Below are 23951 nucleotides of genomic sequence, written 5' to 3' on the forward strand. Positions count from 1 at the left end.
TTCAAAGAAAAATGAGGAGGTTGACAAAGAAATACTTAAAGAAATGCAACAACGGAGTTTGGAACCTGAAAAAGAGCTCTGGAACAAACATAAAGCTAAACTCCTAAATGATATATATATGTCTGACCAGACAACAAACCTACTTTATTAAAAAAAAACTATTTTTAAATGGGCAGCTATATTGCTATATTGACCGGGGGGGGAATGATTGGAAAGGTAAACAAACACTGGATTTAATTCTTATTCAAAAAAAAATTTTTTTATAGGAGCATGTAAGCACAATGCTCAGGGAAATCTTAGACCAACACGAGGGAAGTTTCCAACTCCCCAGTCTCCGTTTCAGGTTATACACATGGACTTGATAGAATTAAAAGGAAAAATTCTGTCTGGTCATAATAATGCATTCTCGAAATGGATTGAATTGTTCTCAACAAAACATCCTGATGCAATAACAGTAGCCAAAGCATTATGCAAAGATATAATTCCTCGGTATGGTATACCTGGAAAATAAATAAATAATTATTATTATTTATAGTGACAATGGGTCTCATTTTGTTAATCGAATTATGAAAAGGATAGGAACTATGTTTCACATTAAAACAATAACAAAATAACAAAGAAGGATGCCCACTCCATCAGCCCTTTAATTAAGTGCTTGAAGGAATTACAAATCTGGATGGCTCTTAAATTTTCCCACCTCAATGAGGAAAAGACAGAGGTGATTGTCTTTGGTCCCAGTGTCAAAAGTGTGTCACACCCCATAGCTCAATGGACTCCCTCACTCAATCTGTTAAATCTACTCTGACAAACTTAGGAGTGAAGATGGACATTGGTTTTAAATTTGGACAAGCAGATCAGTTCGGTGGTGAGATCCAGCTTCTTTCAGTTAAGGCAGCTGGCTAAAGTCAAATTGTTTTTATCAAGAAAGTTCTTTGAGACAGTAATCCACGCCTTTGTTCTAACTCTGATTGATTACTGTAACTCTCTTTACATCGGTGCCCCTCACTCATCCTTGTCCCATCTCCAGCTGGTGCAGAACGTTGCTGCACGCTTGTTAACTGGAACGTGGAAGAGAGAGCATATCACACCAGTTCTGGCTGCCTGTCCATTTTAGAGTTGTTTTTAAAAAAAATCTTTTATTTGTTTTTAAGTCTTTAAATGGTCTGGCTCCACCCTACCTCTCTGAGCTGCTACACCTGCATTCCCCTTCCCGCTCACTTAGATCAGCTGATCGGCTGCTCCTGGATGTGCCTGTTGATAACATCAAAAGTCCGGCCCGGGATGCCGTCTGGTCCTGCAGCTTTCCAGGTTTCGTATCTCTCAGGTTTCTTGTCTCCTCATAATCCTGGAGGATGAGTAGAGCACTGGTGTTGGTGCTGTAAATGGTAAATGGCGTATACTTGTATAGCACTTTTCTACCTACAAGGACAAAGCGCTTTTACAGTCACACACACATTCACACACTGGTGATGGCTCCGCTGCCAAACACAGGCGCCCGCCTACCACCAGCTGTAGGGGTGTGGTGGCAGTAGTTAAAGGGAGGTTTCATAGCGGACAAAGAAGCTGTTCAATTCTTCTGCTGCTGCTCTGCTGCAGTGGGAGGGGTTGAACTCTGGCTCCTGTAGTTGGTTAAGGCTTGTAAATAAACATTCATCTGAGGATCTTTGAGAAAACTCTTCTCCACATTTCCAAACGTGAAGAGAAACTACGTTTTTTAATCTGATGAAAGAATCTGCAGATTATCTGTCAAATGGCAAAATCACACACACAAAAAAGTTTGAAAAGAACAAATTTTTGAAAAAAAAAACTAGTATAGATAACGATTGATTTATTGCATATTGCATGTTTTTATCTTTTTGCACTATATTATATACTATATTACTTTAAAAGTTAGGACTATAAACAGTGAAAAGAGAAAACAAGCTCTTCAAGGTTTTGTGTGTGGCTCTGAAAAGAGCCGTTGTGGGTCGGTCCTTGGAGGACAGAAACATGATTCTGCCATGGATCTGCTCCCTCTGCAGGAAAGTGGAGCATGAAGGAGTCTCCCAGCCAGAGAGCCTCTCTGGAAGAGTTGTTGGCAGCAACGATTTGAGGCCGTGCAGCGGCTCCTCTTCAGTTGCCACAGCCTCATCACTGCAGGTTCCTGTGGCGCTGAGGACCTGATGAAGCTGTGCAGAACACGAGAACTTCACATTCTGCTCTGGATCCTAGGTCAGACGGCAACACGGACTCCACTGTGCAGAGAGCATCCAGAAGGCATTTTTCACAAACAGCCGGGCTGGTAATAGGTCGTAGTTCAAGATGCACCTCTATCGGGAAAGGAAGCGTCCAGGGAATGACTGCATCGGGTTTCTCTGCTGTGGGAAGGCCTCATCTGCCACAAAGACACAGGGAAAAGTTCCTTTGCTTTGGGGGGCCATCAGGACAACATGCTTGCTGTCCACCGACCCCCCTGTCCACTGCCCCACTGTCCACTGCCCCAGAGCACTTCAAAGCCACCAGACAAGAACTAACTAGTCTTGCTCCAGTGTGGGGACCTGGTAACTCTTATTGGGGGGAGTAAGTGGATCTAGTAATGAACAGGTTTTTGTCTGAATCGCCCTTAGTCTGGCCCGTCTCCCAGGACCAGTTTGAGGTGGAACACCATCCAGCTACCGGCTCCAGGGATCATTCGGGCACGCAAACCCCTCCACCACGATAAGGTGGCGATTCAGGGAGGGGATATTTATCAGTCACTAGCCAATCACTAACAATTAGTGTGGGGAAACCGGAGGACTCGGAGAAAACCCACACGACTGCCAGGCTTTAATTTGGTTCATTATCTGTATAGTTTGGTGACTGATATTTATTTATTTATCTATTTATTTATTTATTATTTATTTATTTATTTATATATTTATTTTCTTATTTATTTACTTATTACTTATTATTTATTTATTTATTCATTCATTCATTTGTTTTTTTATTTCTTTGTTTATTGTTATTCTGGTATAAATATTATTATTCATGTATTATTATTATTTTATTGTTAATGTATTATTATTATTATTATTTTCATTTTTAATAATGTATTATTATTTTTATTATTATTCATGGTTTATTATTTTTAGTTTTTATTGTTTTATTGTTATTCATGTATTTTATTCTTTATTTTTAATGATTATTTTTGTTATCATGGCCCACAGTCACTGACTTCAAGGACCATATGGCTTTAACAGCCTGTAAAAATCTAATTCACAAAAAAAGTCTTTTTTAGAACCTAGGGAAAGCCGGAGCACCCGGAGAGAACCCCATGCACAAACAATTTATTCACATAGAGATTTGTGCAGAAAAAAAACACTTCCAGACAACTAACTATCCATCCATCCATCTTCTTCCACTCATGTGGGACGGGGTCGTGGGGGCAGCAGGCAGTGGGGCGCATAAATATGGTCTAGGACCTCCACTGATCAGGAGTTGAGCCACAACCGCTTTTGGTTGGAATTCTCAGCACGTGAGATATTTCCACTCACACACACATACACACTATATTTATTAAAACAAATTTTTTCTTTACTTTACGTCAAATTTACATTAAGCTCACACCCTGAACTGGAATTTATTTACGTCTTTTTCACTCAGTTCACGCCACACAATAGGCTATTAGCAGTCAGCAGTTAGAATGTTAATCAAGAAAATAATTTATAGACAACATTGTTTTGTATTTTTTTTTAAATCAGGACGGCCTAAATTATAATTATAATAATAATGGACTATATTAATTTGCACTTTTCCAGACGCTGAAAGTGCTTACAATGTGTCCATTATTCATTCACTCTTGGTGATGGTATCTACTGATGGGGCCACAGCTTTCCTGGGGCAGACTGACAGAGGTGTGGCTGCCAATTCGCGCCAACGGCCCCCCCTGACCATCACCGGGACATTCATACACACAAACAACAGCGGTTCCACACTGGAGGCAGGGAGGGTGAAGTGTCTTGCCCAAGGTTACTAGGGCGGATGACTGGGGTAGCAGGGATCAAGCCGCCGTCCCTGAGCCTGAGCCACTGCCACCCCATAATTAGCCTTCTTGAATGTCCTAGACCCTCCGGGTTCCTGGAACCCTCTTTGGTACGGCACCCTGATGGTTTCTGAGTGCAGCTCTTTGTTGGTGGAACCTGTTGGTGTTTTCTGTCATGGCAGGAGGTTCCTCCAACACAGGAACGGCAGCTCTGGCTGGAGCTCTTGGGGGCCTCAAAACAGCGTTGGGTGGTTGTTCTGCGTACTTTGAGGCTTTGTCTATCCTAGCTAAGTGTTCAGCCTTCTGCCTGAAGTCCTTATATTCCTGAGACAGCATCATGATCTCTTGCTTGAGGCTGTTGACTTCTCTCTCCAGAGCCTTTTTTTCATCTTTCAGAGAGGAGAACTGGAGAGTCATTTCAGAGTCTTTCTCAACTTTTTTCTGGATCTCCAAAAGCACTTCTTGTAGAACAGCATTTTGTTCTTGCTGAGCCTGGAGGCGATCAGTTTCCTCTTTGCACTTGTGTTCCAGAAGGTCAGCAGAAAAGCCATTGTCTCCACGGAAGCCTGCCTTTTCTTTGTAGAGCGCCACTCTTTGGGCCGTTAGCTTGGAGGTGAGCGCTTTCTTTTCGTCGATGGCGGTTTTCTGATTGGCTTTTATTGCAGCCAATTTGTCTTTTCCTTCAGCCAGGTTTTTCCGTTTCTCCTGAATTTCTTCCATTTCTTTGATGATATTTTGCTTTTCCTTTTCCCATTTCAGAACCTCAGATTTTGCTTTGAAATGTTGTTTTTCCAATTGGAAGACTTGTCCTTGCTCTTTTTTAAGGTTCTCCTGGAGGTCTTTGACTTCTTTAGAAATGTTTTCCTTTTGCTTTTCCAGATGAAGGGAATGTGTTTTTGCTTGGAAATACTCTTGTTTTCTTTTGGAGACTTGTTCCTGCTCCTTTTTAAGGTGGTCCCGTTTTTCCATGAGTTCAGAATTGGCTTGTTTCAGTCCCTGGAGGTCAGTGGTGACCTCGTGGAAGTGCTGAATCCATGGTTTAGCCTCCTCACACTGCAGAGTAAGATGAAGGATTTCAGAGTCCAGGATGGAGTTCTGCTCCTCCAGAAACTTGGTTTGGTCCAGGCTGGAGGCATAATGTTGTTTCAGTGCTGCCTCCTCCTCATGATGTCTCTGGAGGTCTTTCAGCTGGTTCTGAAGATCAAGGTTTTTCTCCTGCAGTGTTTGGAGGTGGTCTCTAGTCTCTTTCAGCAGCTTTTCTTGAGGTTCTAGAGCCACGATGGTGGTTTGGACCCTTTGAACCTCTTTCTGCAGCTCTTGGTTCTCCTGACTTAGAGCTTTGGCTGTGAGCTTGGTTTTCTTTAACTCACTGGACAACTCTTCAGGATCCCAGACTCTCATCTGGAGCTCCTGAAGATTTGCCTTGAGGTTGGCGTTGCTCTCAGTCAGGAGATGAATTTTTTGCTGCTGTTTCTTGCAACGGTCCTCCAGGGGTTTTTGGGCCTGGATTTTCTTGGTGACACGTTGCAAGTCTTTTTCCAGCTGCTTGGCAAGTTTGGAGGCTGATTTCTTTGCCTGGGAAAGTCCAGCGTAGGCTCCTCTGAGGCTTTTCTTGCCTTCCAGCTCAGCGGCGAGGGTTTGCAGCTGGCTGGTCATTGAAGTGATTTCCTGGATTTGAGTTTCTAGATCAGAGAGATTCTGTTTGAGGGAGCTCTCCTCAACCCCAGAGTCTCTGAGACGGCGTAAGAACATTTTCAGTGATTTTCTTTAGAGTTATGAAAATATTGAAAATGTCCTCGTCAAAAGTAAAATAGATGCAGTTTTTTGTGATATGAGAAAAAAAACTGCGTGTTCCTCAGTGGAAGTGGAAGACGCTTGACGGGAATGCAAGGCTTCTAGTAGCTGGGGAACAGAACGTGTGCTCACTGGTAAAACCAAACGGGCAATGAGAAAGAATGCTTTCTGGGGTCTATTTAAGGACTAAAGATGATGATGCGTACATGTCTGATGTCATGTAACTGTCTCTAAGCATGTGACATGTCTGATGTCACACTGATGTCATTTTTTGGCAAACTGCCACAAGCCCCCCCCCCCCCCCCCCCACACCCCAGGCTCTAAGCATGTGACATGTCTGATGTCACAGTGATGTCATTTTTTGGCAAGCTCCCACCACCCCCCACCACCAACCCCCCCAGGCTCCAAGCATGTGACATGTCTGATGTCACAGTGATGTCATTTTTTGGCAAACCGTCACAAGACCCCCCCCCCACCCCCCAGGATCTAAGCATGTGGCATGTTTGATGTTTGAATTTCTGAATGCTGCTTTGAGGCGTCCTCTACAGGCTCCAGCCAGAGCTGCTGCAGATCACTTTCTTGCTCCAAAACCAAATCAGTTCTTCTAACGTCAGAGAAAAGACCAGCAAGTTCCACCAACACGCAGAACTACAATAGAAACCATCAGGGGGCCGTACCAAGGAGGGTTCCTGGAACCGGCAGGTTAAGGGCCTTCCAAAAGGCTCATTTAGGCAACAGGCTGCCTAACAGACAGCCATTTTTAAAAACAAACATTTAAATATATTTGTTTAAAGAACCCCCAACTCAGGAATCCCTGAGATTATCTGTCTCCAATGAGTCCCAGTGTCTTTGTGGCTGAAAAAGGACTTCATGCAATCATTCGCTGGGTGCCTCCTTCCCAGAGAGAGGTGCATCTGTAACTACAACCTCTCCCCAGCCGGGCTGGTTTTGAAGAATGCCTCTTGGATGCTTTCTGTGCAGAGGTGTCAGTATCAAGGCCTGGATGAAGTCCACCCAGAGGTTGTGGAGCAGAATGTGAGGGAAGCATGTGCTCCTCACAGCTTCATCAGGTCCTCAGCACCACAGGAACCTGCAGGGAGTGAGGCTGTGGTAACTGAAGAGGAGCCGCTGCACGGCCTCAAATCGTTGCTGCCAACAACTCTTCCAGAGAGGCTCTCTGGCTGGGAGACTCCTTCATGATCCACTTTCCTGCAGAGGGAGCAGATCCATGGCAGAATCATGTTTCTGTCCTCCAAGGACCGACCCACAACGGCTCTTTTCAGAGCCACACACAAAACCTTGAAGATCTTGGTTTTCTCTTTTCACTGTTTATAGTCCTAACTTTTAAAGTAATATCCTAGTGTAGTAGTTGATAGTTCAAAAAGATTAAAACATGCAATATGCAATAAATCAATCGTTATCTATACTGCTTTTTTTCCAAAAATTTTTCTTTTCAAACTTTTTTGTGTGTGTGATTTTGCCATTTGACAGAGATAATCTGCAGATTCTTTCATCAGATTGAAAAACGTAGTTTCTCTTCACGTGTGGAAATGTGGAGAAGAGTTTTCTCAAAGATACTCAGATGAATCTTTATTTACAAGCCTTAACCAACTACAGGAGCCAGAGTTCAACCCCTCCCACTGCAGCAGATCAGCAGAAGAAGAATTGAACAGATTCTTTGTCCATTTAGAAACATCCCTTCAACTACAGCCACCACACCCCTACAGCACCAACACCAATGCTTTACTCATCCTCCAGGATTATGAGGTGACAGGAAGCCTGAGAGCTACGAAACCTGGAAAGCTGCAGGACCAGACGGCATCCCGGGCTGGACTTTTGATGTTATCAACAGTCACTAAACCGTTTAACCTCTCTTTGTCCATTGCCTGTGTTCCAAACTTTGTCTTTGAATTGTAACTACACACTTATGTGCAGCAGAAGATAAGAAAATAAGCTTTAAGCTTAATCCAATCATAAACCACTCTGACAGTAGATTAAACCTTTTACCATCATTTTGCTGTCATCTGACCTGTTAGAAATCTGAACATAAATCACTAAACTTAGTGAACTAGAACAAATTAACCAAAACAGACTCATTATTTAATTAAAAATATTAATAATTCTCTACAAAGCCAAAAAGCAGCAATAGGAGAATCCTATGAGGACCAGAGCTGGAGACCAGAGCTTTTACTGATAGAGAAAATCTAAAACTTTTTGTGCATGAAATCCAGCATTTCTAGTCCTGCAGGTTGTTGCCAGATTTGATTTCTTTCTTTTGTTGTTCACTTTTTGGCACATGCAAAAAGTGAAGTTTTTGGATTGTGGGAGGAAACCAGAGTTCAGAAAATAAACTACAGAAACAGATGGAACTCAGAAAGTTCAAGTAAGAGTCTGAGATTTTCAGTCAAAGGTTTGAAGCATTGGGTCCTGTATGGATGGAGTGACTTTCTTAAAGCAATACTCGCTCTGACACGGGGTTAGAGTGAACTTCTACTAACTTAGTGTGTTTCATAACATTATTGACTCATGTTTTGTCATCACAGAGAGTTTTAAAACAGACACTGAATGGCCTTTTAGACCACAGCAGAGGAAAGCTGAGTTGAGTAGACACCCTGGGTTTTTCAAAGTTTCTTTTCTGTCACTGTTAGGGGTGTGATGATCAAGCAACTTAATCAAATTAATTTTTGTTCCAACTATCCAACCAGAATGAATTGAACAATGCCATCATAAAATCTGAATTTTAAAATGTAAATCGTGTCAGCAACCACAAATATGAACTGAATCGTTGAAATGAGTTGTTCCATCCCGATTCACTGTTATACTCTGAAAGACCAGCTAGAAATATAGAAATACAATATTTTACTGTTTATGAATTATTCATGTATTTTAATATTCTCTTTTATAATTACAACTATTGTTTTTGTCAGAAAATAACCGTAAATTTGGTTGGTTTTACTTATTTTACATTTAAACATGTTTAATTTAGATTTTATTCAACCTAAAATTTAAATTATAATGAAAAAACTTAAAAGTGAAATATTAGATGACTTAAAGACATTTTTCTTTGATTAAAAAATAAAACAAAACTGCAGTTCTTCTGATTTATCATGAGAAAGGGGGAACTCCCCTCGCAATGGCCTTCAGACCATAGAGCCCAGTATGTTTAGCACGTCACCCTAACCATGACCCCGAGGTTGCCAGTGGCCACAAAAGAAACCCAATCAACCTTTTTTGTGCCTCATTCCATTAATGCAAACAATCCATTTTTTAAGAAATCAAAAGTCAGAAAATAAAATAAAATTCAGAGATAGTAGATTTACGATTCAGTCAAGCATAAAACTAATCTAAAACCTTAAAGTGACCATAAGACATAAAAATCGAATTCAAATTTACGATTCTAGGAAAAGAAATGGTTCTAATGTTAAAATTGAATTTGGTTTGAATCAAGTTTGTGAACACCAATACATTCACAACCAAATTGGATCTTGTGGTTTTTAAAACTTTGCATTTTGCGCACTAAACACAAATATATAAATAAGTAATTTTTGTTACATATTGTTTGAAAATGTTTTGATTTATTTGCATGGATGTTTTGAAAGTTTTTTTTTTTAGTGTAATCAATATAACAAGATAATTTGTAGATATTAGTTCAGAATGAAGAACACTCTAGTTATAAACAAGTATTATTTTGGACTTTTCTTTTGTGGCCTGAACTAAAATTGGGCTTGTTTGCTGCTCTGAACGTCATTGGTCATGACAAATATTTAATAACAAAATTCAATGAAAAATTGAGGTTGACTGTCTTTTTGTTGATGAACAGAAAAGAGTCTTCCTCACTGGCCATGATCAGCCAACGCCACAGTGTTTGTCATAATCTAACCACTAGATGGCATCAAAAGCCTGATTTTTATTGCTCTGAATTTTCTCTCCTAAGGGAAACTTTAGTCTGTCTTTGGCAGCATGGAGAAAATGAGCAGTCATTTTTCATGTCCTTGACAGACTCGAGCCCCACGCACCTGATGGAGATGCAGGTGTTTCACCTACAGGATTTCAGAGCTCATGCTCTGCACCCAAACACAATTGCCACAATGTGATTCCACCAGAGAAGAAAATGTTAGGAACATGCTGAGTATTGGACCTCTGAAGGTTCACCTCACCAGTACGGATCCTGTGCAAAATCTAACTAAAGTAGATGATGATAATTCTTTCCTTTCCCCCGACTACCCGTCTGTGTTCATGAAAGAATTCAAAGCATTGCCATGCTCCTGGTTTTCTGCTTTAAGGCACAGCCAGACAAAACCAACGCTTTGTTGTGTATGGCTCTAAAAAGATAAACGTTTGTGACTTATAACAAACCACTTACACAGTCAACAATGAATGTTATGTTCCAACCCGCAAGAGGCAGCTGACTATGAAATCACACTTTCCATAGCATTCATTACTTTCCAAGGAGCTGAGAAATCCCCAGAAGGCGGAAGAGTCTTCCTGCTTTATCTCTGAATCAGTGAACGGCCTTCGATCATGAGCCGCACTCTGCAGCACAGAAAACATCTGCTGGTCCGCTTGTTCGACAGTGGCAGCGCTCTGCTGGGAATTCGTCTGGGATCCTCTGGTGATCTTTGATTAATCTTCTGGTGATCCTTTGGTGATCATCGTTTGAGCCGATGTTGATCCGATGGTGATCCTCTGGTAATCATCTTGTAATCCTTTGGCAATTCTTTGGTTGATCCTCTGGTGATCATCTTTTGATCCTTTGGTGATCCTCTGGTGATCCTTTGGTTGATCCTCTGGTGATCATCTTTTGATCCTTTGGTGATCCTCTGGTTGATCCTCTCGTGATCATCTTTTGATCCTCTGGTGATCTTCTGGCAATTCTTTCATCATACACTACCTGAGCTGGCCCTAACATCAGATGGAGAATAAAAAAGGACTAAAAAAAGTCAAATGTACACCTTGAAATCTTTTGAATCACAAATTGAATCCTTATAAAAGAGGTACGCTGTGTATTTAAACAAATACTTAATGTACTTAATACTCTTGTTTAGCTAGTGTCTTTAATTTGTGCTATCCTAGGCACTTTACCATTGGGAGTTGGGTCATCTAGACCCACTAGACAGTGCTCTGAACCTTTTTTCTTCAATGATTTGTGATCTTCACTGGTGTCCATGGATTACATGAAATCTTTCCACCTTTGTCATGGTAGGAATAACACGTCAATGTAAGGGTGGGGTCATCTAAGATAGCACAAGGATTAAAAAGCCTGGCAGGGACTGGATTCCATAAAAACATACAAGCCTCGATAAATCATTGGTGTGAAAGATCCCTTTTGTTCGTTAAAGTGAGATATTTCCTCACCTCAGTTCTGCTGTACTAAGAACACAGTTCAACAAAAAGCCGAGTTCCATCCATCTACAAGTTACCTTTAGGTTTATCAAACAGCAGTTCAACTCGTTCTTGCACTTAAGACTTTTGACAAAAATATTGAAGTAGTTTGAAGGAAATACAGATTTTTTTCTGGCTTCTTTTGTTTATAAGCAGCATATCTGAAATGTTTTCTCTGATTTTGTTTGAAGATGGAGAACCTTAAAACCAAATAGAAAACAGACTAATTAGAATCTAAGAGAAGAAAAAAAAAAACAACCTTTTTGGCTCATTTTCACACAAAACCCTGTTGTACTTGATCATTTTTATTATATTACAGGATGATGTTTTCATTTTTTAGAATTATATGAAGAACATATTGATGGTCTGTAAATTTCTCAATGCAAAAGATATGCAACTCTAACAAACTTTTTACTAAATATGTTAGATGCAATGTTAACCCTTGAGTTATCTTAGATGACCCCACCCTGACATTGACCTGTTCTCCCTACTATGACAAAGGTGGATAAAGGTGGAAAGATTTCATGTAATCCATGGACACCAGTGAAGATCACAAATCATTGAAGAAAAAAGGTTCGGAGCACTGTTTAGTGGGTCTAGATGACCCAACTCCCAATGGTAAAGTGCCTAGGATAGCACAAGGGTTACAGGATAAAATCTTAGACCACTTTCAGAAAATCCTGCACATTCCAAAAAGATTTATTGATGGATTTGATCTGTTAAAGTTCATTTGTTTACAATTTTCATTTTGGCACAAAAAACATACATTCATACAGTCTAGCGTACCTTCAAATAAACGATGAACAATGGTATTAGTGGGCCGCGGGGTTCGTGTCCTCCTCTCCAACTCATTTACAGTGACGGAGCCGGACCGTCTCCATGGCGAGGACAGCTTGTGCGGCGCTTACAGTAACTCAAACTCTCGTCTCAAAAACTGCAAAACGGTCGTGTGTACGGCAGAGTTCAGATTCACAGAGTCTGCTTTGTGTCAGATGTGCAGTGCATTAATACCACTTCCATGTTGAGCAAGAACTACGTCTCAGAGAAATAACAGTGGCACGCAAAAGAATTTAAATTTAAAGCTGAAAGTGTACAAGTTTAGAACATTAAGAAAACAGATGAAGAAAAATCCATCTGTCGACTTCAAACAACAACCAAAAAAAAAGTGCAATTCTGCAGAGACATGCTCATCCTGCACAGATCCATTTGAAGGTCGAATGAGGCCTTTAAGGTCAATGTGGGCAACTTTTCCAAAGACGCTGGTTAAATAAGTAGCTTTTCCTTCTCAGATTCAACATTTTGTCTCCACAAAAGGTCAAACACAATTCAGCAATGCAGTCACAAATAAGAATAACAATAAAAAAAAGCTAAAATAAAAGCTTTACAGTGTTTTTGTTCTAATTAAACTTAAGATGGTCTACTCCACTTTGATCGTCTGCGTTCCACGTTCTCACTGTCTTTTCTCAGATTTCCTGGTTTTGGAGGTTTGTTTGTTTTTAAAGCAGAAAATGTTTTCAAAGCCTTGAAAAGTCCCTCTGCTCTCATAGAGTCAGAGTAGACAGAAAAGGAGGAAATTTTCCAAAAAAACAATTCAAATAGAAAGGTGGTCATAGTCTGTGAATGTCTTTTCAACGTTCACTGTTCCTCTGTGCTCTGATCAGAAGTCTGGATGTGCGTGTCCATCTGAGGTTTCAGGAGGACTTCAGGGGGGGATATTCCCTTCAGAGGGCAGAGGTGTCCCGAAAAGCCAAACCCATGAGGGCGGCGCGAGGTCAGTCGGGCGTTCAGTTGTTCGTCATGGTGGGCGAGCGGCGTAGGCCTCTCCGCGTCCCGCCTCCTGCCCGTTCGCCGCGCTCACTCGTCTGGCTCCTCTGAGTCATTTGATCCGGTGTCGGACCAGCGAAGACTCGTCTGTGATCTCCCCGAGGCGCCCTCGCCGCCGGCAGGGCAGCAGCAGCAGGAGCAGCAGGACGATGAGGATCACGGCGCAGACTGCCATCAGGGCGTAGGAGATCAGCCAGAGGAGAGGCTGCTTCGGCACGCCGCTGGAGCAGTCTGTGGCCACATCCGCCGCAGAGAAAGGTCCTGCGATCTCTGACAGAGCCACATCACCGCTCACTGAAATAAAGAAATAATCCATGAATAAACAAAAAAAAAAGCCTGGAAACTGTTTTTTTTTTGCTCTTACTGCTACATCTTTTTTTGGTAAAAAAAAATCTGCTAGTCATCTACAGGCGTTGGGATTTTTTCCCCAGCACCATCAGGGAACAGTTAGTAACCTTACTGTCACAAGCCAGCATCCTTTGCCTAAAGTGTCCACCTGCTTCAAACGTGTTTGTTGAATGAGCCACAGAAGTTTCTCTGTACTCTGAGATGAGGCTGGGAAGCCCATCCAAAAGACTGCACCGTTTTACCCAGCATGACCCAATGCTGCACATGACCGTCCTCTCTGCTTTGTCTGGAGGCGCCTGGCATACTGGCCATTGTGATGTGCATGCCAGAGACAGCTTTTAAAAAGGAAAGAAGAATTTTTACACGCCATGATGTGAAGGAATCTGGTTCAGACTGGTTTGAATTTACACACGGGGTGTTTGGACATTTTTTAGAAAGAAACTGTACTAACTTTAGAAAATGTACAGTGAATTCCAGCCATGAAAAAATAAATAGAAACAGTTTTGTCTCAAATTTGGCATGCTTTTATGTTTTTTATTTGACCAGAAACCGTGGTCGATCTAAGTTAAATATTCTCGCTATAACATTTTATTTGACAAAAATTGAATCTAAACATATAACAAGTTTTATGGTTAAACTAGATTTCCTGCATTACCAGGCCTTATTTCAATGATGTAAATGTTGGGACTACTTTTCATGGATGTATCACATCTGCTTTGTTTTCTCACCTGCACAGCTGCTTAGAGCGAAACCCAGCCTCTTGTGAGCTCGATCAAAAACCACATAGAAGCCCTCCATGACGGTGGCACCAATCACCAGCCCATTAGCAGAAGAAGACACTCCAAAGCGAAAGCAATCGAGCGCGCTATTCTCATCTGTGATTAGTTGGATGTAGAGCTGAAAATGGAACAGACATGAAGGTCTGCTGCGCCGCTGGAGAGGCTGATGATGGTTTGAGTCGGGATACCTGAGGCAGGATGGTAATGCGGAAACTCTGGCTGGTGTTGGTGGCTCTAAGGTATATGGACAGCTTGGGGAAAACCCTCCAGGGGGTCTCTCCCTTCATCCAGCACGCCAGCTTGGTCCCTTCCCAGAAGCCCGAAGAAAACTCTTGGATCTAAAAATCAAAAAGGAGAGCGAGCGAGGGAGAAAGAGATAAAGAGATGAAGGAGGACGGGCAGGGAGAAAGATAAAATGAGAGAAACAGAAGGTCAGTACAGCACCAAAACACAGTTTGATGTTTTGTTCTTCTTCGACCACTTGGGATTTCTCTGCATGGATCTGGGTACATTAAGAACAAAGCAGCAAAATAAACTTTGAGAGGTGTTTGTGTGCAGCGCTAAGAGAGCATGAAAGTGCACAAAGATGGCCCTAAAATGACAAACAGAAGGCGTTTATTTCATGCAACACGTTGCATGGTGCAAATTCATGCACTCTTATGAATAAAAAATCTGGATACTTCAAAGCAGCGTCCTTGTAGAGCGAGCGGCGCTCTGGCTCTGACTGCGTGTTTTGCAGAAGGAACGTACCAGAGAGCTGCGTGTGATAGCTTCTACCACCGCATTGAAGACCTTGGCAGGAAGTCGCAGCATCGTCGTCCCGCTGTCAACTATGGCTTTATCCATGTTATACTGGAGGAAGGAGTCAAAGAAAACAGCAGTGACTTTCACTTTAGCAGACTCCTATAGAAGACCTCGAGCAAACAGAATACAAAATGAGGAAGTTCTTTCCGTAGACAAACCAGATTCCTAACGTTTCTTTCCAGTCATGGGTTTAACCTCGACACACTCGCCCCATCAAAACTGACTCATACAAGCTTCCATTGCATTGTGTCACAACTTTCATCATTATGTTGTCAGGCTTGAACATAAAACCATTTACCTCTTTGCAGTCTAAATTCAGGTTTTGGTCATCAACCTCCAGCTTCAGAACCTCCACTTGGTAGTACCACTCCTCTACAATGGGGGTGTACCACACCGACCCCCGATACAGCGTTGGTTCAGCCCCACCCATTATCTGAAAAAGGAAACAGAAAAAGCAGGGCTCCAAACGGAATCAAGCTGAGAAGAGCGTCTGCGTCTCTGTCATGTGATTCTTTAGCACGAGACCCAGACTGAGACGCGCCAAGGTCAAACTCATAAACAGAGACCGGACTGCTCCCAGCAGGATGTTAGCTTAGCTTCATTAGCTGCTCTCTAATGGGTTTGGCCTTCCAAAGGGTAAATACACCTACAAGGAGAACACCAGCTGTTCTGCTTCTAACACTTCACAGCGATGTTTGTTTTAAATGCGCCCTCATCTACTATACTAACTTAATGCCTGAAATGAGTGGAAAATACCAAATGCAGATCCATCAGAGACCACTGGAGGCAGATTGGAGAAGGGAGGAACTCTCTACTGACATCCACGTGTTAACAAAAACAACCTTACACTAAAAACCCTTCTGACTGTTCTGGTTTCTGAAGCTTTGTCAGTGTTTCAGGTTGTTTTATAGCTCAAATGTTGCCATATTTAATGGCATGTATGTTTGATCTGTTAACCAACAGATTTCTATAAACTTTATTTTGTCCGGCCGCCAACTTGTGGATTTCGGTCTGTTGGCAGGTGGAATAAATGTGCCCCTCCCCCTTTGGCTTCATTTCAGCAGAATTCAATGGGTGACATCTCAGTCGAGTTGTGTATGACGATCACACATCCCTTCACAAACTGCTAAGAAATCGAAATTTATCTATTTATAATGAACAATATCAAATTAATCACATTAAAGAGACAAATTACTCACAAGACTGCCACCCGGTGGATCCGCGGCGCTGCTTCCCGACAGTCCTGCGCCACACATCTGGAGGGAAAACACGTCTGGAATTCCCAGCTGCTTCACCACAGAGTCGAAGAAGGGCTCCACGGATGAGTCCGGCTGAATGAGGGTCAGGAAACGCCATAGGAGCTCATGAGCAGCAATTGATTGATTTAAACTTGGTTTATGAGACAACATTAGTCACCAGTTAGAGAGTTTTAAGTCCTGACACGATCTTCATGAGTCTAACAAATTTTAGCCTTTTATTTTAAACCTCAAAACTCTAAGTCATTACATTGTGGAAAGGGTGTTAAAAAGAGCACCATTTTAACTTTATCTTTTATTTCAGAACATAAACGATGAATCAAAGTGTGACTCATGTCACTCAAGTCTAGGCTGCAGATCGGTGGGGAATAAATTAGGGTGAGCGTTTAAACAAAACACAGAGGAAGTCCACAGTTGGACTGCTTAAAGATAAATCTGTGCTGTTGTCACGTGGAATGCAGAGATGAGAGTTTTCAGATCAGATTGCAGATAACAAGTTATCTGGAACAAAAAAAAAACATGTGTTGCAGACGCAGGAAATTATGCAACGCGGTCCAATTTACTGGATGAAAGCGGAATTGATGAGGAAAACTCTTCACTTTTAGTGCTGTTTTGATGGTTGATTCCATCACTGATGTGAATCTTGATGTGACCTTAACACAAGGAGGTTTTATAAGAACGACATATATACTGATATAAATCTGATAGGGATAGAAGGCACCATGTACTTTATTTAGGCTGATTGGTCCGTTTATAACTTGAATATATTGCAATAAAGAGAAATATTTTTGCAAAAAAAAAGGAGGATTATTAAGACCGTGTTAAAAAAGGCATCAGATCAAGAATGGTCAATCTGACTAATACAATGACCGAGTAACAGCTGTTTATTTTTCAATAGAAGTCCATAGGATTTTGACCCTAAAGTAGTAAAACCATGGGGACACATTCATATTCATACACGGCTGTATTTCAGATTGAGGCTTAATCTGTCCAGTTTAACATTTTGGTGTGGGGTCAGGTTGTTTGCATCTTTCACAGGAGGTCTGTGTTTTGAGGGGCCGCGGTCGTTTTCTGTAAACAGCTGATGAACATTTCAAATCCAGTAACTCTGTAGTTTCTTAAAAAACCAAACAACACAGTAAGGTTTGAAGAAGTCTCACCCTTGCCAGGGCAGGATAGGCCATTCCCAAGATGCCCTGCCATTTAATTCCAGACAGGAAGAAGCCATTAGAAGACAGAATGGCGGCGATGTTCACAGTGATGGTTCCGTTTGGGCCTTTGGGGATGGAGACGCTGTCAATGCCTAGTTCGCCTTCCCAGTTGCCTTGTGTGTACCTAACAGCCACAAAACGGTCAAGTGCCTGGAAGGAGCTGGACCTAAACGTACCAGGAGAAGGCAAAGCTTTTCAAAGCTGCTGGTTACATAACAATTCATGTCAAAGTAGCCACAATTGCTCAACGGTGAATCTCTGAGAAACGATTTTCTGATTCCTTTTAGGGTTTTTTATTTTTAAAACATTCCAACAACTCAACAGAAAAACACTGTGGTTATAGGAAACAAACAAAGCTTTTTAGTGTTTGGAATGGTTCTTTCCTTAATTTTCTTGAGCCAGAAATGACCAACAACGTTGTCAACGGTTGTTCACCTATGACGCTAACCTCTGGCTGATTGACAAAACAAAAAGAATTTGACATTTCCTAAAGTTTCTGTAAAGCAGCATACATGTAAACATCCAACCATCTGATCCTGAATTTGAGACCAACTCACAAGTCCCAAATGTCGCATTTCCTTAATGGACAACTGAAGTAAAGTTGCCGAATTCTCCATTGACTTCTATTTCAAAATGTTCAACTTCACATCCGCACCCCCAGCTGCCATTTTCGGCAGGTTGTTGAGCTGAACGGAGTCTGGTCAGTGTCCCGTTTCAGGCCTGCAGAATCTAGAAGTCACAGATCATCTGTCCAGTTTTTACACAACTGTGATAAACACCAAGTGAACTGTAGCTTCCGTTCTAACAGAAAAGTTTACAATTTCTGACATTTTCTCCGTTTCATGTTCCCAACAAAACACAAGCTGATGGGCTTTTTGTGTCGGGATGAGCAAATCTGGAAAAGCTCCTCCAACGTCAACAAGAGTATCCCTCAATACAAACTTTTAGCGGCTCCAAGCTAAACAGTCCTGCAAAATTTTACAGTAAATCTTTTATGAAGAGTTGCCGTTTTCATGTTTTATTAAAGGTTTGTGTTACCAAACACAGACTATGGATTCTAACAAGCAATACTAATATAATCTCAGCATAATCTGACCTGTTTTAGTCCATTGATGAGCACTGTCCCTATCAGACAAATGAGTCAACGTCAAGGTTCCTTTATTTATTATTTAATGATTTTTTGTAACTTCAAAGGGGGGGGGGTCTTAATTAGGTAATGGTTGCTGATCTTCCCTCACCCTTTGTTGTTTATTATTATTGTTTGTTTACACATATATGAATTTATTTTAATCAGGTATATGAAAAATGGAGTTAGAATGGAGAATTAGATCAGACTGAAAGCTGTAAGGGGTCTTTGCACCGACAACTTTTAATAAAATATTTTCCATTTTGCTTAAGAAACTGAAAATAATTACTGATCTATTTATCAAAACACAAAACAGACACAGGATACTAGGTGTTTTGTGGTACTTACAGATCAGTGTCGAAGTAGCGAGTAATGTCCGGGTGTGGAGCGGCAGCGATGGCAAAGTTGCTGCTTCCCGTGTCCAGCAGGATGTTCAGCTGAAACACAAGGAAGAGTTTGCTTTAACAAACACCGGCAGACGAGAACCTCCCTTACAGGTCCAACTCCTGAAGAATACACACAAAGGAAGAGGCACCACGAGAAAAAGAGAGAAAGAGGCTTTTTATCTGCAACATTCTGACTTTAATCTCAGAACTACGGAGGCCTGTGAGCTACTTCCTTCAGTTAGCTTTAGCAGCACTGTGGAGTCATACACGCTGAGTGGAACTAAGGAAAATGTCCTCTTTAAGTTTCTTGATGCGTGCTTGAAGTTTACAGAGGAGGCCACTGTGTTAACAGCACAACAGAAGGTGAGTAAAAAGAGATTTCTATATTTGGAATTTTTTAATGAAACGGCGACAGACTATGCTAAAATTTTGTAAGAATTCTGAGCTTAAAGTCAAAATTTTCTATGCCCCTTTTTTTCTACCCTCTTTCTCCATGGCCCTAATCCTCTTCCGTAGAATCAGTTAGAATTGTTAGTGGCATGTTTAAAAAAAAAAAAAAAAACTTTCAAAAGACTTGAACTAATTAGCGTTGCGGTCAAGTCAAAAGGACAGCACCCTGACTGACAGTGATGTCACAACATTAGATCTGTGAGAAACTCAGCCTCGAGCAACGACGACAACGTCCCTCATTTGGGCATCTGTCAGACCGAGAACTCAAGACTCACTGATGACACTGGGGAGGATTTTTCAACCCATCAAGTCAGTAAGTAAGATCAAAATCAGTCCGCTGACTTCTATCCCTCCCACATATGAGCAGAGGCCTTACTAGCCCTACTGAAGAACAATGTTAATACATTAAAGTTTAAAAAACAAGCAATGTCAAAGTAAACCTGCAAAAAAACAAGTTTCGGAAACTTTGGAGGGTTTTGTCTTGTTCAGGTGTGTAGTGGTATATTTAGAAACAAAAAGAATTTCAAGCCTCTTTTCAGCTTAGCTGGTTATGTCATCTACAGTAAACCTGTCTGGAAAAGACGATCACTTTAAGATTTTCTTAAGGTTATAACAAGTTTATTCTGTATTCAAAACTCTATTGTACATTATATTTGTATAATTGTTGCATTTTTTGTGTTTTTTATATTCTGCAATTGTTCAACAAAAAACTAAAAGACGATCACTTCCTTGTAGCTGCTTCTGGTCCGGTAATCAGAAACCTGCTCTGCCACAAAGCAGACATTTCCTCTTAGTCTTAACAAAAACAACAACAGCAAAAATTCCCAAACTCTAAAACTGGAATTCTGTGGCAAAGAAGCGAGGAGAGGACGGGCAACGAAAGCTTTTCTTTGTCCCCTCGCCGTCGTATCTTTTTTTTCTCCGTGCTCCCTGGGCGTCAGAGCCTCAGGCAAACGTCTCCCATCGCTGTGTCAGGCTGGAGCTGAGCGTTTGGGCTTTAATTGGCAGCGGCTCCATGGTGGCAACATGCATCTGCCACCTGTTTGTACCAATTAGCAGATGTTAGGCTTTGCCGCCGACATCCCAGCCGGGCCGCGGCGCGTGTTAACAGATGCGGCAATTAGAGGCTGATTTGAATAGTGCCTCATTTAACACCCCGGCACTGTAATCACATCATCATTTAGTTGGAATAACATTGAGAGTACTACTCAATAGTATTGAATTATGGGACGTTTTGACACTGCATAACCAATTTGAACTCAAGTGGTTTGGGCTCTGCTGGCGCGAGTACAAGCTCTGAAGGATTCGATGCAATTATGCACAGAAAACAGGAGCGTAATGGCTGCTAAACAGGATAAAGAATAGCATAAGATACTGGAACTGGTTTGTTTTCTATGAAAGTCACACTCATTGTCATGCCAGTTCAGAGTACTCTATTATTAAAGAAAAACAAGTGTCAATAATTGACCAAGAGGGCTTATTTATGACATGCAACTTTAAAAAAAAAAACTAAGTTTCAGGCAAAATACTTCATACAAGGCAGAAAGTAATACAAATACTATTTAAATCATTGACTTGGGGGTCAATGATAAACCTCAACATTTATTTATTCATAACTCATGCAGAAATAAACCTGTGCTGGTCTTGGAATCATCTACAGGAATAAAACGAGCCTTAAAACTCATCCTAATGTGTGCAAATATTAATTCATCTAATTTTGGAAATAAAAAAGAAACAAGAACTGGACAAACATCATAGAAAATTAAAAATAATTTGACCCCAGGGCTTTGGTAAACGAAGGTGTTTCCTCCAACCATCATCACAGATGTCCTTCAACTCCTCTGTTTAAACGGGGACAACAGCCATGGTGCTGTTTGGCGAGAACGACAGAAAAAAAAGGACAGAAGAACTTTGATGTTCTTGAGACTACTAGGGCTGCACATACGATTAGGAAATGTAAGGTCCTCGGTTTTCCAGCTAAAGTTCCTGCAGCAGGAAGAGAGACAATGAAAAACTGCAGATAAAACAAAGCCCTGAATGTCCTCACTTTAAAGATGAACTCCAAGGTCAAGGAACATCACATCTTTCCATCTGATGCAGTTTGACCTAAAGTGAATGTCCAAAGAGGACATCACTCCTTCAAAAAGACAGGAATTTCCCACAATGCATAGAGAAAAATCCCAAAGCTTCTGGGAGAGAGTCCATCAGGTAAAGGAAACTTAACTGGAGTGTTTTTTTTTTTTTTTGAAAAACAAAAAACCAAGAAAGTCAGCAAAATGCAGGAGGCTCGGTTCTGCAACGTTGCTTTGTCTTGAATCAATGAATCTGTACAAAGAAATCCCAAGACCATTTAGAACCATGCGTGCTGCCGAGCGTCAGAAAGCTTGGTCTTAGGCCATAAGCCTTCAGATGACCTAAAACATGGAACTAAAACCTTTATAACTTCTGCTGGTTTGTTCCTGGTAAACATTGTCAGTCAAAGCCTTAGCTCGACTAATGTGGGAAGTAACATGTCTGCGAAAGTGGTTGCCTCTGACACACGCCGCTGAGTCTGACATATGGATTCTGAGACATCCACCTCCTGTGTTTTGTTTGTAAAACTAAGTATTGAATGCGTGTCAGGAAATATTGGCCTTAGTGGCAGAAATCTAAGCATCTTTTTATTTATTTACATGGTACCATAGACCTCAGATGATGACAGGTGCTTGTAAACGGACTCACTGACAGTTACCCAAATGCTTTGAAGGCCACTAAACATTAACTTAAGGGTACCACCATTTTTGTTCAGGTCTGTTACTTTAAATGATTCTATTAACCACCATTTCAGTGACCATTGTGAGATCTTTCTTTTATTAACAGATGGGTACCATCATTTCTTTCTTATTTTTTGGTGACATAACTTGAGACGTTATTTATTTATTCATTTATTTTTATGTGGGAGGCATCCTCTGCGACACAGCAGGCAGCACCGATGACCCTCTTTGGAGCAGAGGAACCGAGCTCCAGTCTGTGTTAATTCCTGTGGGCAACTTAAACATGACATAACATACCTTCATTTTCCGCTTAGAAAACATCTACTTGGCAGAGAATGATACAGTGTGCACTTCTGCATTCCAACAAAAATTAATCAGATCCTGTTAGACACTTTACAAGAATAATAAAATAAAGGGAAATAAATAACAAAAGCAAGTTTTATTGCAAACAACAAGTAATTAAACAGCAAATATACCTAAATTGGAGTGTTTATTTTTATTTATTTTTTTAACTCCAGGGCTGGTCTTTGCTCCCTGCAAGCCTCCTAATCCCTGTCAGCTGCCTGCAAAGGAACACTGGTCCTCACAGGCTGCATCATGTGAGTGCATGTGAGTGTGTGTGTGTGTGTGTGTGTGTGTGTGTGTGTGTGTGTGTGTGGGGAGGGGGGCTTCAGTCCAACCACAGTGATCAATCATCACTGTGGTTATCCTAGAAAATAATTTCATCTTTCTTTTTGTAAATAATTAAAACAAATGACAGAACCTATTTTTTCTGCATTGTCCTTCACAGACACTAAAAAAGTGTAACACAAAATTCTAAAATCTCTTATTTTTTGCACAATTTAGGTTATTTTAATTCAAACTTGATTTAAAAATAAAAAATAAAAAAAGGAAAGTGTTGTTGTAGTAAGCTCCCACTCCAAAAACACCTGTGCAAATGTTTAGTGATAAAAAATAAAAGTAAAATGGTACGGGAAGTGTGTGACACGGTACCTTTTGACCGGGAGTCCCAACTGACATTTCGATGTAGTATCCCCTCCCCGAGTCTCCCTGCAGGTTCCCGACCATGTCCAGAAAGTTGACGATGCCGGCGGGGTCAGAGGCGAAGGAGAGGCCGCTTCCGTCGGACTTCAACGCCACTCGGTGGAGCTGGCTGACGTTCACGTGCGCGGAGAGGTTAAACTTTCCCGGGTGTATCCTGAGCGGAACCGAGAAGTGACACTTTGACAGGCCGAAGGAAAGGCTGAAAGCGAATGCCCATAACGAAACCGCGGAGGAACACGCCATGGCGGTGACAGCTGTGACGGCAGTTGGAGAAACCATGGGCGTTTTTTTTAAAGTTTTTTTTTAGTTTTAGAAAGACTTTCGGTCCTTGTTGGAGTTGGTCCTTAAGTGTTGAGGTTGGTCATCATGGAAACCCTGTCTGGCTGTTCACGGTCACTGAAAAAGCGCGCGGACTCACATGGTAACTCGGAGAAAGTGACGCGGAAAACTTCCAGACTGTAACTTTTCTCCAGCACGGCTCACTTCCATCAACTCATCCAGAGGCGTCAGGTCGGCCCAACTGAAGACTCCATTTCCGGTAAGGACTTTCAAAGTAAAGGCTTCCTGAACATCGGCTGCCAACCATAAACTGTATATCGGTCAGGGGTCTGTGACCTTCTACACTTAAAGAAGTCCAAGTCTTTTTATGACATTGCTTTTTATTTATGAAACTGTTATGATCAATATAAATTGAGCTTTGTCTTTTGTGATAATGATATTTTATTTTGGACATATATCTTAAAAGAAAAAATAGAACACGATAAAAAAAGAAACACAAGAACTATCTGAAAAGG

The 23951-nt window shown here is 41.3% G+C and overlaps 1 protein-coding gene across 2 annotated transcripts; it reads right to left on the reverse strand.

Annotated features, from left to right (window-relative positions):
• Nucleotides 1-11854: 11854 nt before the first annotated feature.
• LOC101167562 (beta-secretase 2) lies at nt 11855-23695 on the reverse strand. 2 transcript variants are annotated; one of them, XM_023962060.1, is made up of 10 exons: nt 23576-23695; nt 23107-23311; nt 18873-18961; nt 17348-17564; nt 16131-16262; nt 15230-15364; nt 14878-14979; nt 14316-14465; nt 14077-14245; nt 11855-13294 (listed from the first exon to the last, which is right to left on the reverse strand). In XM_023962060.1, exons 1-10 carry the CDS (start codon nt 23644-23646, stop codon nt 13053-13055), a joined length of 1512 nt encoding a protein of 503 aa, XP_023817828.1. In that variant the 5' UTR covers nt 23647-23695; the 3' UTR covers nt 11855-13052. The 2 variants fall into 2 exon arrangements, with proteins under 2 accessions (XP_023817828.1, XP_023817827.1); XM_023962059.1 differs by having other exon boundaries at nt 23107-23657.
• Nucleotides 23696-23951: the final 256 nt, after the last annotated feature.

This window comes from Oryzias latipes, chromosome 13, assembly GCF_002234675.1.
Source record: "Oryzias latipes chromosome 13, ASM223467v1".
NCBI lineage: Eukaryota > Metazoa > Chordata > Actinopteri > Beloniformes > Adrianichthyidae > Oryzias > Oryzias latipes.

Bases quoted from the DNA above. Each gene is read 5' to 3' on its own strand.
- LOC101167562 (XM_023962059.1), bottom strand. From the start codon at position 23,436: ATGGTTTCTCCAACTGCCGTCACAGCTGTCACCGCCATGGCGTGTTCC. The intron at 18,962-23,106 runs GTACCGTGTCAC...CTTGTGTTTCAG, and splicing joins TTGGGACTCCCGGTCAAAAG to CTGAACATCCTGCTGGACAC. The intron at 13,295-14,076 runs GTGAGAAAACAA...TCTTTATTTCAG, and splicing joins CGCTCTAAGCAGCTGTGCAG to TGAGCGGTGATGTGGCTCTG.